Source organism: Tursiops truncatus, chromosome 12 (genome assembly GCF_011762595.2).
Source record: "Tursiops truncatus isolate mTurTru1 chromosome 12, mTurTru1.mat.Y, whole genome shotgun sequence".
Taxonomy (NCBI): Eukaryota; Metazoa; Chordata; class Mammalia; order Artiodactyla; family Delphinidae; genus Tursiops; species Tursiops truncatus.
This window is the reverse complement of record NC_047045.1, coordinates 72,958,119-72,978,590: the sequence shown is the minus strand read 5'-3', so window position 1 is coordinate 72,978,590 and position 20,472 is coordinate 72,958,119. Positions and strand designations below refer to the sequence as shown.

The following is a 20,472-nucleotide window of genomic DNA, read 5'->3' as shown; positions in this document are numbered from 1 at the left end:
GTTGAGAGTCCGCCTGCCGATGCAGGGGACACGGGTTCGTGCCCCGGTCCGGGAAGATCCCACATGCCGCGGAGCGGCTGGGCCCGTGAGCCATGGCCGCTGAGCCTGCGCGTCCGGAGCCTGTGCTCCACAACGGGAGAGGCCACAGCGGTGAGAGGCCCGCGTACCACAAAAAAAAAAAAAAAAAAAGAATATCTATCTTCAACGAAATGTCAAAATTACACTTAGTAATAAAACACTTGTAGCATTATCATTAAAATTTCAAACAAAACAGAGATGCTTTTATAACCACCATTCATTGATTTGACAAATATTTACTGAGTGCTACTGTGTGCCAGGGACATTTTATAAGTGTGGATGACACGGTGAGAATACCCAGTCCCCCTCATGGACTTTATATTACTTAGTATTATTCTGGATAATGTTATAAAGCTTGAAACAGAATTAGGTAGAAGGAGATAAAATGAATATTGTTTGTCTGTTACATGAATCCCTATCAAGAAAAAGAGGAAGAACTGAAAAAGTATTGAAATAAAAAGTTCAGTAACGTGAGTATATATAACACACAAAATCAATAGTTTTTCAGTATTACAGCAGTCAATTTAAAACATAGTAGAAAACATGTTCCATTCAAAATAACAACCACAAAAAGGTAAAACATCTTGGAATAACCTTTTGTAAGAAATGCAAAGGCCCTTTATGAAACCAAAGAATGCTATAATAAAGAACATTCAGAGAAGAATAACAACAAAGCTCTCGGCCATTAAAAATATGAGAACAATGAAGAAGAAACTCAACAGAAAAGTTGGAAGACCAAGTTGAGAAACTCTTCCAGATTGTACAGCAAAAACACAAAGAAAATAAAAAATAGCAGGGATAAAGATAAGAAATATAAACAACTAGTTATGGAGGTTCAACATCCAAATAAGAGGAGATCCAGAAAGAGAAAATGCAGAGGAAGAAATCATCAGTGAAAAAAGTCAAGGGCTTCCCTGGCGGTGCAGTGGTTAAGAATCCGCCTGCCAAGGCAAGGGACATGGGTTCGAGCCCTGGTCCAGGAAGATCCCGTATGCCGCGGAGCAACTAAGCCCGTGAGCCACAACTACCACCGAGCCTGTGCTCTACAGCCTGCAAGCCACAACTACTGAGCCCATGTGCCACAACTACTGAGCCCGCATGCCACAACTACTGAAGCTTGCGTGCCTAGAGCCCATGCTCCGCAACAAGGGAAGCCACCACAATGAGAAGCCCGCACTCTGCAACGAGGAGCAGCCCCTGCTCGCCGCAACTAGAGAAAGCCCGCACTCAGCAATGAAGACCCAACGCAGCCATAAATAAGTAAATACATAAATAAATTTATTTGAAAAAGAGAGAGAGAAAAGTCAAGCAAATATCCCAGAATAGGATATCAGTTTCCTGATCAAAAGGTCCACTGAGTATCAACAATAGTACCTGAAAACTGACACATACTAGGCACAAAACTATAAAATCTTAGAATACTAGGCATAAGAGGCTGCAATAGAGACAGACTATATTTTCATATAATGGGCCAACAGTTAGCCTTCTCAATAGAAATACCAGAAGCTAAAGTGGAGAAGGACCTTAACATTCAGAGGGGAAATGATTCTGAGGCAGAGACACAATGCTCACAGCACCCATGTGCTCTATTTCTCAGCTCTCTTGCACTTGAGCAGGGCCTTGTGACCAGTTCTGGCCAACAGATTGCTGACATAAGTGACACGTGTCATTTCCAGGATGAAGGAATGAGAAGTCTTCACGCACACACCCAGCTCCCGTCTGCCCTGCCACAGTGACATGAAGGTCCAAGTTGAGATGGTGAAGCCATGAGATGGAAACAGCCCAAATCCCTTCGTGAACTCCTAAAATGTGCTTCCCTAAGAACCAGTGGACCCACTGGACTCACTGAGGGTCTTATATAAGCAAGACGTAAACTCTTATGTGTGTAGCCACTGAGATCTTGCATCACTCTAGCCTCTACTGATTAATACAGATTCCCAATCTGGAATTTTATCCTGTCAAACAATTAATCAAGGATAGAATAAAGACATTTTCAGAAATGCAATATTTCAGAAAATTTCCATCCCATGCACGTTTTCTCAGTAGGCTGAGGAAAGAGAAAGGTATGCATGGAAGGCAGAATAATGGCCCTCCCACAGAGGATGTCCAAGTCCTAACCTGCAGAATTTGTGAATATGGTATCTTAACATCACAAAAAGAGATCTTTTGATGGGGAGATTATCCTGGATTCATCAAGTGGGCCCAGTTTAATCACAAGGGTCCTTATGAGTGGAAGAGGGAGAGAAGAGAGACAGAGTTGGAGATTTGAAGATGCTATAAGGCTGGTTTTGAAGTTGGAGAAAGCAGCCATGAGCCAAAGAATGCGGGTGGTCTCTAGAAGCTGGAAAAGGCACGGAAATGGATTCTCTCCTGGAGCTTCCGGAAGAGCCACGCCGACTCCTTGACTTTAGCCCAGCGAGACCCGTTTCAGACTTCTGACCTCCAGAACTATAGGGCAATACATCTGCATTGTTTTAAGCCACTAAGTTTGTAGTAAGTTGTTATAGCAGCAACAGGAAACTAATACAGCATGGGATGCAGGAAGTGGGAGCAAACAGAACAGAGTGAAGGGAGCTCCCAAGGCATATCTGAGCGGGATGCTGAACGCAACCAGCCCAGAGGGAATGGGCAAGAAGGCCCAGGACAGACTTCAGCAACTCAACATTGACAGAATACCTAATGTGTCTGGAGGCACTGAGAGGATATTTCCACAACTGGAGAAGAGTTTGAGACAACCTGGGGATCACAGAAAAGCATGAAAATACATGTACAAAACAAGACAATTATTTGTTACAAAGAAAACAAAAAGATGGATAGGAAAGGAAACCTATCGTAATGGCTCAGCTGCCATTTTATTATTTACTAGTGTCAACAATGAAAACAGTGAGTACTGATTTAGGACTCGCTAAACAACACACACCCAGTTTAGAGGATGGGGAATGAGGAGAGTGCTTGTGTGGTGGCAGGTGGGCTCCAGTGAAAGACCTAAATCCTCCCGTTCACAGAAGGATGTCAGCGGACAACGCCTAAAGCCGGGGAAATCCAAGAGGAAGTAACACAAGCAAGTCATTCAAAGATACGAAAACTAGCACTAAAGACTCAGTTAAAAGAGTTTAAAGTATCAACAGTTGTTTCTCAAGAGCAGAAAGGAATGGGGAAGGGTGTAGTCAGGGTTCACTTTTTCACAATAAGCTAATAAGCTCTGGTGCTTTAAACTCTGTGCATTACGTATGTGCAGAAGGTCACATACAAGGACTGGCAAACTATTTGCAACAAATGGTACATAAGACTTTAATATTCTTAATATTGTCTAAAGACTGGACAGGATTTTGAAAAACTCTTCATTATGGTTTGCCTCTGAGTGGTGGCATTCTGGGTGATTGTTTTTTCCTGCTACTCTATAATTTTCTGTACTTTCCAAATCAAAAAAAAATAGGAGCATGTATAATTTTTAAAACAAAAAAAAACTGATCAGATGGTCAAGGAAGAAATAAAACAAATAAAAAGAATTAGGTAACTATATTGGGAACTGCTAAGACGATTAAGTTACTACAACTTTGAAAATCCCGAGGCCAACTGTTACCCTGCCAAAGAATGGCAGCATGGGTTTTCTTAATTTACTAAGGCAAATTCTTGATTAAATATGCTTTCCAACAACAATATGCAGTTTTGAAATTTCATGCTTCATTTAAAGCCCTTCCTTTTTGTAAAAGGCAGCCCAAATCCAACTACTAGGTCCATGATTGTAACCGGTGCTGGTTTGGATAAGGTTTGGAGAACATCTATCTTATCAATGATAACTGGCCCTTGGGGAGTGTGGTGGCACAAATGCTAACAGAACAATTACATAAACCACATATTTTTAAACCTGTGGTTTTACAAAAAAAAATTTTAATTAAAAAAAAAGAAGTGGAAGATGTGTTTAATAGCACTAAACATATGTGGAAGAAGAAATGGATTCATTATGTTCTTGGGAAAAAGAGAACACATTACATGCTCATAAGATTGATAAATTTATAAGTACTGTCTCTGAACTTGGACACAGATCTCCATGGAAAGTTGAAATCTCAAGAGGCCGCTAGCTGGGCCCAAGACTTCCACGTTAATGGTTGAGAACTGTGATGAGTGCAAAGGAAGAGTGAAGCAAGAATACAGGTGACTTCGGGATAAGATTACGTAAGGCTGATTTTTCTTTAACCTTCTAAGCTATTGATTACCCATCTTAAACCAAATACCAAAGCGTGAAGTTCTTTATAGCACACGCTGAGCTCAGACACTCTTAAGAGTTATTCAAAAATAAAATACTCAAGTCATTAATTTTCCTATCATTTGCAATGATCAACAAAATGAGGGTGGAAGGGATGCCTTCAAGGTCATGCTCATCAGAGTGAAACTGATTCCTGACTCTCTGCCTCATTCTGTCCTGCTAGTTCTTTCTCTAAACCTAATATATTTACCATGAATCATTAAACACAAACCTATTACCCAGTACAATTGATTTGTCCATAAAATGAAAAATCAGCTGCACTTCTGTAGTTTTTCAAAGGGACTTTGGGTAAGGTCAGGTGTGGACACAGAGAACAATATCGCTTTAAGAAAAGCTAAGTGGCAAGGGGACGGTGGAAGGCCTTGCTTGCTATGCTAAACTAGCCCAGGGAATAAAAGAAGGGATAACCACAGGACCTGAAAGTTTCCGTAAGTTAAGAGATGGTATCTGGGATGCCAAATGACATGTAATTAATTGCTTTTAAAAATCCAAAGAAAATAAGGTTGGGGGTTGGGAGTGAGGCTTACTCTACATTACAGCAAAGTGAGCTACCAGAATTTGTAAAAGGCCATATAAAGGCCTTTTACAGTATATAGTACTAAGGACCCAGTGCTGGGAGCTCACCTGTGTCTGGCGTCATGCTAAGTGCTTTCCATTTATCACATTTAAGCCGCACAGCTCTAAGAGGTGGATATAGCTATCCTCTTTTAGAAATAGAAAACTGAAGTTCAAAGAGGTGAAGTTTTTATTGTGGGGTAACTAGGCACATGGCCAGAATTTGAACTGAGGTCCGACTGCAAAATCCATGCTCCTTGACCTCCTGGCCACTAAGAGTAAATAGGAAAGTCAACATGAAGAATCTGGCAAGTTAAGAGTAACGTGTTTGAAATCTAAGGGGCAGGCATATTGGATATATCAGGCATATATGTATTATTTGTCTCCCTAATTTTTTGTGTTTGGAATATTTCATAATTTAAGAATGACTCTAAAGAAACTTCATTGTTTCTGCCTTAGATAAAAATAAGAAGATACAAACTTCTGGGAGAATGCCGATTTTTTTCCCAGAAGAAAACCAGATAACGGGGGTCTTTAACCACATCCGATGCTATTTACAGCAGGACAAAAAGGGGGGCCCTTTTCTCAGCAGCAGTGGCTCCAGCAATTGTGGGAATGGAAGCAGGCAGACAAGGCAAGCCCAGCACACAGCCCAATTCTGTGCCAGAGATTTACTTGCTTCTTGCAGGTCCTCACAGACAAGAGGAAAGCAAGGTGGATGGCCATGCCTATACCCTGAAAAATAGCTTTGGAGGTTTCGGGGGAAGAAAAACAAGCAATTACTGTTCCTCTTGAATCTCAGCTCTACTCTTCCAAGTAAAAAGTGATTCTGACCGAGGGAGACTGTAGGTGCACATAAATCTCAGTAACCTGCCTCAGGGAAAGGGGGAATTTTGGATGCAGAAACCTCTCCAAGTTGGCAGATGTTTGGCCAGGACACCTGAAAGTAATTGTACTCCCAGTATCCTCCGGAAGTCACTTACCTACTATGATTACCAGATATGTGGGGTTTCCTTTGTAGGCTCCAGACGGGGAATGAAAAACATGGTTTCTTCAGTAGAAAACATTAAAATAGCTTCTTTCAGCAGATGTATCTCCAAGTTGAAAGGAGTTATTGAAAGGGAAAAACAAACCTAAGCAAATATGCAGTCTTTCTTAGGGACTCAGTGGTAGTGGTGTTAAAGGGCAGCTGAGACATCCCCGATAGAAATAGGGACATATTTTTTGAAGTGCAACGGACTTCTGTACTATTTTAGCTTCTTGCTCTCATAGCTCCCTGGTCCTGTGAAAATAGGAAGTTTCCTTTAGGTAACTTCCTAAATGCATTGCCGCTGAGATCCTTTCCAGAAAAAAGTATGATGCAATATAAAATGATTTTTGAATATTAAAAAACACAATTTGAACAGCAGAAACAAATGTCAAATAGAAGAATTTGGGGAGAATACTGGGGATAATAAAATAGTTAAGGCATGGGAATTACAAAGAAAAAAATTAACAAAGTGAAGAAGGAATGTTGGGGGAAGATGTGAGTAGTACTGAATGTTGAAAAAAATATGAAAATGCACTTAAATTATCCCAGTGAGAGACATGTAAGGATCGTTTCAATGTTTATTAAGTCAAACCAAATAATGCCTAACAGGGCATAATGCAATGCTATCCTGGTAACTGAAGATATTAAACTCAATGTAGAATTACTTTCTAGGGCTGCCATAACAGAGAATCACAAATTGGGTAGCTTAAGGCAACAGAAATTTATTCTCTCACTGTTCAGGAGGCCGTAAGTCTGAAATCGAGGTGTCAGTAGGATGAATTCCTTCTTGGGGACTCACAGGAAGAATGTGTTCCCTGCCTCTCTCCTAGATGCTGGTGGTTGCCAGCAATCATTGGTGCTCCTTGGCTGTGACAGCGTAACTCCAATCTGCCTCCAACGTCACATGGCATTCTCCCTGTATGTCTCTGTCTCTGTGTCCAAATTTCCCTCTTCTTATAAGGACATCAGTCACATGGATTTAGGGCCCAATGTGACCTCATCTTCATTACCTCTGCATAGAGCCTATCTCCAAAGAAGGCTGCATTCACAGATTCTGGTGGTTTGGACTGCACCAGGTCTTTTGAGGGACCCAATTCAATTCATAACACCATTCAGAACTGCATTTGTCACTCCTTTCCTACTAGTCAAATTTTTCTACTATACAATTATGCCAACATGGTCTCCATCTCCTAGGCTGTCATTTTGTTCACTCTTTCCTGTTAAAGCCAAGCTCCTCAAAGCAGTTCATATCTCCATTTTCCACCCAGCACCCCTCAAATCCCGGAAACGAGGCCTGTCCCTCCTCACCCCATCCATACCAGACTCTTTGACTTGGTTCATTCACCTTACTCCATTTTCTGGACTCTCACTTGGAAGGAAGGTCAGGCAGAGACTCCTGGGTTCACCCTTATCATAGCGACTAGCCACCTACTTAATGTATTAGAGTGGGCCTGTTTGCTAGCCGGTCCTTCCCACTAGACTCTAAACTCCTTGAGGGCAGAGACTGTGCCTTCTGCAGCCTTATAGCCTCAGCGCCTAGTACAGAGCCCAACACAAATTTGGGGCATAGTAAACACCTCAGTGAATGAATGGTTGTCTATATACGGTCATTTAGACTAAAGAATACATCCACCGCAGAATCATGTGCTCCCACAGTCTTTGCCTCTTTGAAACCTTAAAACGCAACTAGATTATAAAGTATTAGACAGCAGGGGATTATTTTCAAGTTTTATCATGTCCTCCTGATCCCTAGCACAAAGTAGTCACTCATTAATTAATTGATATTAAAGGGAAATTAGCTTCTTGGGGGTGGAGAAGAAGGACTAACCTTTAATGAACAATTGTTCATTGCCAGACACTGCTAGGTGCATATAAATGTCACCTCAATTAATATTACCACTTATTCATTTGGAGGTTTCCCAGCATAATAAATTGTAAACCCCCTTCTAATGAACCCCTTTAAAAACAGAATTTCGAATACTAAATTACCTAGCACATCACTTTATATACAAAAATAACATATAGGTATTATATGTCAAAATACATTTGCATACAAATGTAGACATGAGTAATATATCTTAACCCTCAGTATACCATCAGGATTCCCTGGACTCAATTTTAGTGTTTTAGGTTTTTCTGGGGTTTTTTTGAGCAGTTCTAACCATTTGTATGGATTAATATTTCTTGACTTTATTCTTTCTTGGAGATCTTCCAAAGAGAATGTACTTTTTTAAAATAAAGAGAATAAAACTCATCCTACCTTGTAATTACCATATAATAGGTCCATATAATTATAATTATATAATAATAATAATATGTAGTATGTAATATAATATAATTACCATGTAATAGGATCTACTAGCCTCTTTTAAAAATTTAAGATCCATTATGGAATCTTAATGATTTTATTTTTCCTGTATCTTGAAATGCTTTGCTAGTTCATCATCTTAAAATAATTACCTACCAGCTATGCATTAATTACTCCCAACTATGCTTAAAAAAGACTAAAGTAACAGAAAAATGGAAGGATGATGGAATAGCTTAGAACTACACTGCCGTTCAGTGATGACTGAAATGTTTTATTCTGTGTTTTTCAATACAGTAGCACTAGTCACACATGGCTACAAAGAATTTGATATGTGGCTAGGGCAACTGAAAAAGTGAATTTTTGTTTTTTGAATTTTAATGAATTTAAATAGCTACATGAGCCTGATGGCTACTGTACTGAACAGTGCAGGTTTAGAACGATTCATTAGGGAAATAAATTGTCACTATTTCATCACTCTTCATATTTTATTGTGCTGCCTAAAGTGTTACATCATCTTTACAAAAGATATAGCAGAAGACTGGAGATACCATCTTTGTAGTTAACTTTCTTTTTTTTTTAATTTTATTTTTAATTTATTTATTTTTTGGCCATACCGTGCGGGTTGGGGGATCTTAGTTCCCCGACCAGGGATTGAACCCGGGACCCCTGCAGTGGAAGCGTGGAGTCTTAACCACTGGCCGCTAGGGAATTCCCTGCTTTTAACTTTCATTGACCAGAGTGGAGATTAAGAACGTTTCATTCCTGCCTATAATAACAAAGAGAAGAAAATCGACGGAAGGAGAGGTTTCCCAGGCGTTAGAAGAATCAGAGACAAATGCTTAGAGTCAGAGAGCAACACTCAAGACCCTGATGATGATGATGAAATGAAATTAATCATGAAAGTGAAACCTCAGACCATGAGTCTTCCAATGATGACATTCTAGATTAAATCTCTCAAACTCAAGAGTCTATGAGGGGACAATATTGTTTTCTAAGGACAAAAAGAAAACATGGTATTCCCATGCATTAGTCATCCAGGGGAAGGACTTCATCAAACATTGTTTTGCAACAAGAACCTGGACCATGCCATTTTGCTAAATGAACGTGGGACAGTCTTCTTTCACCTTTGATGATGTTTGTACACCAAAATTTACTCTGTATACAGTATGTAAATGAACAAATGCCGAAGGTGGGTATGTATAGAAAGGTGATTAGAAAGAAAAAGATGAAAAAAAATCTCTGGATTGGTATTTTTAAAAAGTTAAAAAGGTCCATTGGACCCAACAGTAAACGGTGATGACTATTTTTTTTTCTGGTATTATACTGAGACTTTGTGTACTGTACTAGTTAAAGTACTAGAGAACTTATATAAAAGGGTAAAACTCCAGAAATAAGGTAAAAAAATTTGTCTTTACATTAAATTAGTAATCTTGGAATGGTTAAAAGCGTGAACCTTGGAGCTACATACACAGCCTTGGGCTGGGATCCCAAGTCCAATTCTTAGTAGCTGGCAAGTTACCCAGCCTCTCTAAGATCCGGTTCCCTCATCTGTAAAATAATGGTTAAATAATTACTTCCTCTTCTATAGAGTTTTATAGAGACTAAACTTCCATGCGAAGTGCTTAGCAGAGTGCTTGCCACATAGGACACGGTAGACATCAGCGATGGATAGTGATTTTATTTTCCTTGAGTTGCTTAGACCAGCTGTCCTTATCTATCGGATCTGGGAACCCAACATATGTGAAATAGTAACTGTATTCTATCTGCTACCTCCAGATTTATCATTGCCGACGCCAGCAGCTCACATCAGGGACCCACATCCTAGGCGAAGTGAAGCCAGGAAGGAGAAGACATCACCTCCAGAGGTCAGGCTGCTCTGCGTGGGGTGGACGGAACCACAGGTGATGCTGCAGAGGCCAGAGCACCTCAGGCTTTTCAGCCCAACTTTAATCTTCTCTTACACAGTATTTCCCCACCACCACCACTGCACACACCCTGATTTTTAGATTGAGCAAGTATTACTTTAATAAACTCAAATTTACACAGAAAATAAGGAAATGAGTAAAAGCCTCCTGAAGTCTCACCATCTGGAGTAAACATCATTATCCTTCCAGGCTTCTCTCTGTACACACACATACATATGCACACAAGTCTTTAAGACATAAGATCACACTATACTGCTGCTTCATGCCTGTTTTTGTACCCAAGAATATCTTTCTCATTCATTCAACAGCGATCTCCACGTCAATCTCAGTAGGGTTCTAACCTTAAACCGCTAAATTTTGTGTACACACAAAGCGGTCGTAAAAAGTGGTCGACAAAAGAAAATATTAACATCCGCCTTTAAATAATGACTTAGATCAAAAACTGGGATGAGCTGTGAGATTTAAGTAGATTTGAAAAAACAAGTAAAAGTCAGAGGCATTTGGTTCTTTTTCATGAAAATACTGGAGAGAATGAAGACCTGGGCTCTGGACGTGCTGTGTGGCACACACCCCATTCTCTAAATGGCTATTACTTGTGGAATGTGAAACTTGTGGAACTGAATCTTCTAATAAAATGAGAACTTGCCTGTAAACCTCAGTCCGTACGTTTTCAGGGTTTAAAACCTTATTTCATCTAGATCACAGCTCTTTCGATCTTGGCATCAAAAAGTTATTTCTGAGCGCTAAACAAATAGGAAAACTGTGGACCTGGACTCAGTCTTGCTTCTCACTGCCAGGCTGGGGGTTCACTCCGGAGGCCACACACGTGTGAGCCCTTATCCCCTGGGTGCCACCGTGTCCCTGAACACACCAGTGGTCTGTAGATTTACGTAACCGAGGCTTCACCTCGGGGGACACTTAAGGGACCTTCACCTGGAACCCTGACCTCATCACTTCTGGGGTTTGCTTACACCCTGCCAGAAGTAATGAGCATGGATGAAAGATGTTAACATACCAATATTATTTTTACCTATTTTTATATTCTTCTTATTATTTTGGCTACTGCTTAGAAAGTTGAGTGTTTTTGCCACTCCACCCCTAGATAATCAGCATCGCTTGGGAGCTTGTTAAAAATGCAAATAGCATTGCTATTATCTGTGTTGTAAGAGAGCTTGGTATCAGCATCTCTTGGGAGCTTGTTAAAAATGCAAATTCTCAAGTCCCACCCTGGACCTACTGCATCAGACACTCAGGGGTCTGGGCCCAGCAATCCATGTTTTAACAAGCCTCCAGGAAACCCTGGTACAAGCTAAAGTTTGAGAATACTGGCCTAGTGGAAAGAACCTGGGATGGGAGCCAGGAGACCCGATTCAGATTCCAGCTCTGGATTCCACGGTTCAGTTCAGTGAGCATTAATGAATAGTCATGATGTGCCTCTCTGTGTGTCGAGGCTAATGCAAGGATGTGAGGATACTGAGATGAGCCAGATGAAGTCCTTATCCTCAGATGGTGTCTAACCCTCTATATTCCTTTGTCTCTCCTGGGTAGGGGCTACCTTATGGTTATTCTTGTTTTGTTTCATATTTGTGTTCCTAGTGCCTGCAGCATCGCAGGCACTCAATACATATGCAGTGGGCCAAGTGGTAACCATTCACCACTGTGATAAATACCACTGTACCATTCATCAATAATCTTAATGCTATTCCAGTCTAGTTAACACTATCCACCGTTTGTTTAATGCTTATCACGTGCCGGGTGCTGAGTGCTTTTCATATATCAGCTCGTTCAGTCTTTTTACATGTCCTTACCGTGGGTCATATTTTTAACCCCACCTTGTACAAAAAATTGAGGCTTGAAATATTAAGTAATTTGTCTAATGTCATATACTGATAGTGGTAGAGCCCGAGATGAACCCAGAAATACCTTATTCCGAAGCTCATGGTCTTAAATGTGGTGGAGTTCTTCTTCAAATCCCACAAATGCAGAAGCCAACTTTAGGGTAAATTTCCAACCTCTAAGGTTCCTGGTTGATTATCTTTTCACTATGTACTTACAACCGCACTTTGCAGGATCACCTTAAGTGGTCAAAGAGTGTCTGTATTTTTCCTCATTTTTCAGTAGATTGACATTTGGTTTTCATTGCACTCAAGAAAGTAGAGAGCGGCAGGGGGAACTCCACTAATACTTCACTGGACTGTTCTGACCCTTAAAAGTCAGACCAAAATTGCTGCTAAGAACAAAAGTGATCGTACAGGCCAGGCCACGGCAGACTTGCAAGGGCACTGGCAGAGAAGGCCGGTTCCAGAGGGCTGAGCCTTTGTGGAGTATCCCCAGTAAGGCAGGCCATGGAGAAAGGGGCAGAGGTTAGGCTAGCCCAAAGCGTGAAGACATGAGGAGGCTGGGGTGTGGACATCACATCACAGTCCAACATGGAGAGTAAAGGCAAAGGAGGCAGCAAACAGGAGACGCAACCGAAACTCTGAAGTCAGCTTGAGGTTCCCGTGCCTGGGATAGCTTCAGCTCCTGATGAAATGACGCCTCTTGCTCCCTCACCATTTAGGCTATCTTTGTGCGCTTCCTTTTTCCACCCACTGTTAGTCAAAGATTAACTTGACATCTGCTACCTACTATTTTCTTGTGAACAATTCAGGGCCCGGAGGGATCTGGGTGGGGTTACTGAAGGCGGTAGGTACTGAGAAAAGGAAAAGGGGATTTATACCACAAGCAAAGGTCTTACCTTACTAGGAGGGGGTCCATGGTCATCTAAGTAAGTGGAATTTCCTAGGAAAAAAGAAGAAAACGTTGATGAATGAACAGTCTTAAACCCCAAATGAATTTAGTGCAAAGTCATGGAAAATAAGTACTCTAGATATATTTCTATTCAGACAAAAGTCCCAAAGGAAAATGGGTAATTAATCTCCAGTTTGGTGGGACTTTGCTGATACTACCAGGCTTGGTTAACAGTTTCAGCAGTTACAAACAGTCTACCCATGTGGGTACGTATGCACACGGACATACACATGCAGAAACATGCACCATCATTCTCCACCCAGTATCTGTTGAGTTTACTTTAGACCAGTGGTTCTCAAACTTCAGCGTGCATCAGAATTACCTGCAGAGCTTGCTAAAACACAGACTGCCCGGCCCTGAGGTTCTGATTCAGTAGCTCTGAGAATTTGCATTTCAAGCTCCCAAATGATGCTGATGCTTTGGGTCCTGAAACCGCACTTTGAGAACCACTGCATTGTTTCTCCACTTTGTCGTGATTGTCAATTTCCCTTCATCTTTTAGTCTAGCTTGCTTCCGAAGCTCGATTTGTCTTCCCTAACAGCCACTTAGTGGCATGGGTGTTTTTTCAGAGCGCGTGGTTATTGTTTCCTGATGAATAAAGACTCAGGGGGATTCTGACCGGAACTAAAGCTTATTGAATTCCTTCTCTGCTAAGTGTTTTACAGGTACTTATTCACTTAATTCACATATCAGAGGTCAGTTAGAATTACCCCTATTTACAAAGAAGAGAATAGAGGCCTGGAGAAATCCAGTAGTTTGCTGGCAGCCACACAGCTGTTAAGCTGCAGAGAGGAGGGAAGACTGGTTTTTCCAGAAGGTGCTCGGGCATCTGCTCATCTGAAAAGCCCACCTGGAGTGTTGCCATCTCCAGCTTTTGTGCAGCCTGGGCGCCAGCAACATTACCAGCTGGCCACACGTTTGAGTTTGATGGTGTAGGGGAGCCAATGATGTGGTGACTTCAGGGGAAAGTGAAGATGACCAGACTTTCTAACAGAGCAAAATGTGGGAAATATTGAAAGCAAAAGGAGGCTTATAGAAGACAGTAGATTAGGGAATAAGGTCAATGAAAGGTGCTTTTTCAGGAGAGAGAAAAGTAACTTAAGAAATAGGAATAAAAAAGGGAAGCAGAGTTTAAGCCAGGGACAGTTCAAGTGGGGAAACTTATCCAAACGTAATAAGTAAGTGTATTTTGGCTTATAGATTTTTTTTCCATACTGAGGCCTCATCCAACCCCTTTTTCTTCATAGTCTTCTGATTTATCACCCACATGATGTGCGCAATGACTGTACTCTGGCTGTCTGTGTAAGGCAGAGGGAAAATGAGGTCCAATTTTCATGTACAAGACACTCACACACAAACACCTGGAATGCTCGTGACTGGGTTATTTTCAGTAACCTATTAAATGTGAACATGAAGAACAATTTGTAGTTCTTAATTATTGTGCTGCACTCCACTGGGAACACACATGAATAGGTAGTCGATCTATATCTGACTTGGTAAAGAGGACGTGCGGTGAAGATTCAGAAAAATGGTTGCCTAAGTCTAGAGAAATCCTCAGAACGAATTCCACCATAATGCAGTCAGGATAGCTGCAGAGGGTCCTGTCTGCTCATCGTGTGAACGTGTCTTCCCCAGGAGGGATGTGAGACATCCCAACACACTCCAGCATGTTCAGGTATTCATCCCAGGAATCAAAGGGAGCTCAAACAACTAAATGTTTCTAAAATAGTAAGTTTCCATAAACCAAAGTTCCCAGGGACTCCTTAAAAGGAACGATCTCAATGCCTGACTGCTACCTCAAACTCCAGACATGGGTATCCCCTGACTCCTTAGCACCTCAGCCTGGATGCTTGGATGTCTGCAGGCATCTCACACCTCACCGTCCAGACAGAACTCTTTATCTGCTCCCATTCCATCCCCCAAATCGCTGTCTCTCCTGTCTTCTTCATCAGGTTACACAACACATCCCTTCCCCGACAGGCTCCAAAGCCCAGAGTCATCCTTGATCCATCCCTTTCCCTCACCCCATCCGTACCAACTCATTTGCAAGTCCTGTTGGCTCAGCCTTCAAGATATTCCTCTAATCAGATCACTTCTCACCAACCCCTCTGGGCCACCTGCGAGAGCCCTCTCTTCGCTGATCGCCAATTTTCTCCCTTACCACACAGCAGCCAGAGGGATCTTTTAACCTTATTAATCTGGCCATGTTGGCCCTCTGCTTAAAATCTATTTCTCTAAGAACAAAATAATCAATTCCTTACCATGGTCTCTAACCCTGCGTGACTCAGGCCCCACCCCCTGCCACACCTGACACCAGCACAACAGCCCTCCCTCTGCTCCAGAACAGCCAACCTGTAGTCAGCTAGGAACCTTTTTTTTCTTTTTGCGGTACGCGGGCCTCTCACTGTTGTGGCCTCTCCCGTTGCGGAGCACAGGCTCCGGACGCGCAGGCCCAGCGGCCATGGCTCACGGGCCCAGCCGCTCCGCGGCATGTGGGATCTTCCCGGACCGAGGCACGAACCCGTGTCCCCTGCATCAGCAGGCGGACTCTCAACCACCGCACCACCAGGGAAGCCCTAGGGACCTTTTGAATGGGCTCTTTCCTCTACCAGAAAAAGCTCTTTCCCAACCCCTTCACTCAGGCTCAGGTCAAATGTCCCTGCTTTCTCAGCTCTTCCTTCCTTCCCTCTCTCCCTTCCTCCCTCCATCCCTCCCTCCCTCATCCTAAAACATCACTTCTTTCTGCACAAAGAAAGGACCAGGGCTGACCAGCGTTGGCACTTGTGCCATAGACCCCATCGTTACCGCCACCAGCAGATCCCTGAGCTCCCATCCCCAGCTGTGTTCCTGCGGTTTATTAGAACACAGAGGCTATAAGGGCCTCGCACTTGTAGCAGAGGCACGAAAAGGGAAAAGAAAAGCTACACAAATAAAAAGTATTTCTTTAGCTGGAGACAGCAAGTTTTTATTCTCCTAGGGTATAACCGTGTTATTTTTTGGTGTTTAGGTAGAGCTTTTCATCCTAGGATCTTACACTTTCCGAGTGCAAAATAAACAAGATTGTCAGGATTTTCAAACCTGAAGTTGGTAACTTGTGGGCTGTGGAGATCAAAGGATGAGCGAGCCGAGCGCTCTTATCAAAAGGAGCTCCCAGGCATCAAAGAGGCTTCTTGCTGCACCGTCTTAGGGAGGATTCCACGGAAGGTGTCAAGTGGTGGGGAAGGGAGATCAGGTCCTTGGAGCCTTTGAGCTTAGAGCTCACAATGCAAATTCGAAAAGAAAAGGCAGAGGAGGGCTGACGAGGGTCTGGGGCCAGGACAGAGGACAAATGCTTACCTGCCACCACTCTCCACTGCCCTGCGAATGTCCACTTTTGATACCTCATCTCCGATCCCTGTCATTTTTGGAGGCCTGGAGGGGTGTCTCATTTCATTTCTTTCCAGAAACTAACCTACACGTTTAGAGCTCTGATTTCAGCCTCCTCTTCGTGTCTCAAGTCCTTCCTTTGGGGATCAAGGATTACAGTATCTTGTCAAGTTAGAAAAAAAAAAGAAAGGCATATACCCCACATGGGTCCACTCCTACCATCAGTCAAACTTTCAGAAGGGCCTGTCTCCAAACCTCTTACAGAACGTCAAGCCTGTGGAATCTGCTTAGGTGGGTGCAGGAGGCAGGGTGGTTACTGATTTGAAGCAACACTCCAGCCCTCTGAGCTCTATGCACTGGGTCTATATCCTGATGGTGGTAGTGCTTACATGGCTCTATCCATGGGTTAAAACTGATCGAGTTATACACCAAAACCACCACCAACAAAAGACTCGTGGTTTAATGGTTTTAAAAATGCCCTCCCTGGGCTTCCCTGGTGGCGCAGTGGTTGGGAGTCCGCCTCCCGATGCAGGGGACATGGGTTCGTGCCCCGGTCCGGGAAGATCCCACATGCCGCGGAGCGGCTGGGCCCGTGAGCCATGGCCGCTGAGCCTGCGCGTCCGGAGCCTGTGCTCCGCAACGGGAGAGGCCACAACAGTGAGAGGCCCGCATACTGCAAAAAAAAAAAAAAAAAAAAAAGCCCTCCCTAGAAGGCAAGTGATCTCAGACTAAATTATGACACATTCTAAATCTCGCCCTGCCCATCTAGCTCTTCCTGGTGGAGACCTCCCAGCGAGGCTGTTAATATAACATGAAAGCTCATATGTGAATGTGCAAAGATGTTAGGTCCAAGCACATGGGAGTTACTGTTTGTGCGCTTACTAGAGCAATGATATGAAAAACCAGATATAGTGTACCTAGATGAACAGGTTAAGTCTCATTTTCACAGCAGAGCATATCCCCAAGAAGCGTCATTTCACTCTGAATACATTGCTTTACCTCCTCAAAGTTTCTCGTATACGTATCTGGAGAAGTGAAATAAGCTCACAGGTCACTGTAAGGAGGACATGAGGGTAATCTCAGTCTATGAAAAATGCCTAGAACAATACCTGTACGTACTAAGCACCGCGCAAGTTGCAGCATGTACTGAGTAGCGGCAGCAGTGCAAGGCCACCCCTTCACTGCCTCTCCATCCTCCCAACTCAATAGTCTTCCACCCCCACTGCACATTCCACTGCCTACAATAATTTTTAAGGAATGTGGATGCCAGGCGCCAGCCTCAGCTATTCCGATTCAATTATCTGGGGACAAGTCATTTGACAATCGGGATTTTCTCGAGTCCTTCAGGTAATTCTAATGTCTGGCCAAGGCTGAGAATCACTGAGCTAAAAAAAAAACACAGCTTAAATTTCTTAATTCAGGCTGAATCTCATTTTCCAGAAATAAAAAGTAACAGATCTTATTCAGGCGGATCTTAATCAGAGGTCACCTCCATCATTTCTGGAGAGAGATTATACAACATGAGTTTCCCGTCAAAGGAGGATCGACCTGGTAGTTCCAGTGAGCACCTGCTCCAGGGGGCCGGGCCGGCTCTAGGCACAGAGATTACACTTTAAACCACATGGGTTGCCCAGACCTTTCTGGGACTCCACAGATCTTTTGAAGAATAATTTTCTGAGCTTACACGTTCAGAACATATTTGTTCCTGCACAAATACGTTCCTGTTCACATATATTGTTCTGCTGACCCTCCTGTTTCATGGTAGAAAAGGGGATAAACGCATAATTCTCCCTCTGCCCAGAGCCTCTCCAGACCCCACTTGACTTAACAAATAGGGGGTGTTCCATCGGTCTGAGAGACACCCATGTTTGTTCCCTTGAGGGAACCACAAAGATCTAAAAGGAAAAAGCCTCTAGAAAATCTGACGCACAAACACTGGCTGGTCCAAGCCCACTGAGGCTACCTGTCTTTCCAGGCTGGGGGCCTGGAGTGAAGCGGAGGTGAGGGGACCTGGCCAACACAGAGGAGCCCACTGCCACTCCCATGTGAATCCAACAGAGACCAACACAGCCAGATAAAGAAGAAACTGCCAGAAGCACTGACGTGAAAGCACTGATACTGAAGGACTACTGAAGAGAGTTACCAATGTGCCCCGTACTTTAGGTAGCAATAGTCACTCTAATGTAAGACGAAGAGTCGAAAGGAGCCCCGGGGGAATCATTTAATGGGTTCAGGAAGACACTGCTAATAGAAGTGACCATCGCTGCTAACAGGGACAGAAGCCCAGGGGTGGCCGAGGGATTACTGTAGGAGCCAGAACAAAGGGACCTGGATTCAAATGTCAGTTCTACCCCTTACTGGTTGAGTGACCTTGGAAATATCACTAAATTTCCCTGAGGGTTAATCTCCCATTTGCAACTGAGGACATTAATAACAGCACCTAAGTAATAGAGTTGTTATGAACATGAAACAAGACATGTATAAAGCACTTAGCATAGTGCCTGCCTGCTACATATTAAGCCCTCAGTGAGTGGTAGCTACTTCCTCATCTTATATTACCCAATTGTATCCTTCATATTCAAGTTTGTAATATTATTTATTATTGAGGAAATCAAAGAGAATCCTCAGGCCAGGGGAATAGTTTATCGTATCAAGAATGAATATTACTATAAAATAACTATTTGATATTTTCTATTACTTTCCAATACTGGCTTGATATGTCCTCCAAAACATACAAAAACTCTTTCCCAATTGTCTGAAGTACCTTGAGCGGTGCACAAATGAACTTAGGGACCCTTCAGGGGGTGTAATTTATTCTTGACTCTAAGTCGTGCATTAGCAGATCTATTTTTGTCTGAATTGGTCCCTGAAGAATAAAGCTGTTTTAATTCGAATTCCTCTTATAGAAACCATAACATGCATTAGTGTCAATGTCAAAAAAAGCCGCCTCTACGCTGTCAATTTTGATCAAACACCAGCAATTCTCTTCAGAGTCTTTCTTCCAGGGGCCCTTTTAAAATCATAATCATAAGCAATTGAAATCCTTTCTTTTTTTATGCAGAAGCGGGCATTTCACACAGGATTTTGGTTACCTACAGCACAGTCATGTGGCTGCATCTCCCCCCTAGAGTCTGGGTCTCTGATGAGACACTGTTAATGAAGGAGGATAGAAGGCAGCACTGCAGTCCCAGCTCGGTCCTTGCCAAAACATTATGCTAATGCCACACTTGCCACCATGAACCGCGGGTTACGTTTCCCTAAGAGGCAGCTGTCAGCGCACAGCAGCCACGGTTAACAATGAGGAGTTTGTGCACTGCGTAAACATCTCTAATAGCTCCACTTCTTACAATTAACGTAGCCCCAAGGACGCTGTAATGCAGGAGAACTGCTTGCACAAATTTATTCAAGCCTTAATAAAATTATATTCCACTAAATTCAAACAAATGGTTTTGTTAACTATCAATACTTAAATATATTTACAAAAATACCTTTAAAAAAATATTGAATGGTCCACCCAACCAGTTAACAAAGGCGAAAAAAGCCTGAAAAATTTTTCTTGAGCCTAAATGATAAAAATGAGCATTCCAGACTACGACAAAAAAATCCAAATTGTTATCAATTATGGTTTAGAAAGTGTCTCCCATTTCTAATTAATTTTAAAAGCAAATGAATGCTTTTCTCTGTGTATTTCAGGCTCAAACCACTGCCTTGATTTTTAATACCTCGCTTTTTTTCCCATTAAATCTGAGTATGCATTATAGGATGTCGAGGGTATACTTGTAGAAGGAAATTACTTTTGAAATCAAATGATCAGTGCAATATTGCTGTAATAACAACCTGAATATAAATATGAATTATTGCCAAATTAGCTCAGGAATTCATCACAACTGTATTATATGATATATGCAGGTAGGAATAAAGTATCAAAGCGAGATGGAATCACTTAGGTTTCTGTTTCACTCCATTAGATTTTCCTCTCAAAGTAATTACTACAGTCAACTGATCCCACCTTTGCGACTCTAATACACCCATTAACAGAGCAGCCCCAGCCCAAGGCTGAAAACCCCAAGGCTCTAACCCGAACCCGATAATCTTCTTCTTCTATCAGGACCTGGCCACCATGAGGATGGACACTTTCCAACAGATGCTTACT

At 42.5% G+C, this 20,472-nt stretch overlaps 1 protein-coding gene across 7 annotated transcripts in view; it reads right to left on the bottom strand.

The window, feature by feature from the left end:
- Positions 1-20,472, bottom strand: part of UST (uronyl 2-sulfotransferase) — a 378,486-nt gene that overhangs the window by 246,728 nt on the left and 111,286 nt on the right. For all 7 annotated transcript variants that reach the window (XM_073789712.1, XM_073789713.1, XM_073789715.1 and 4 more), the window contains exon 2: positions 12,901-12,944. In XM_073789712.1, the coding sequence (XP_073645813.1) occupies positions 12,901-12,944 (44 nt within the window). The remainder of the gene's footprint in view (positions 1-12,900; positions 12,945-20,472) is intronic.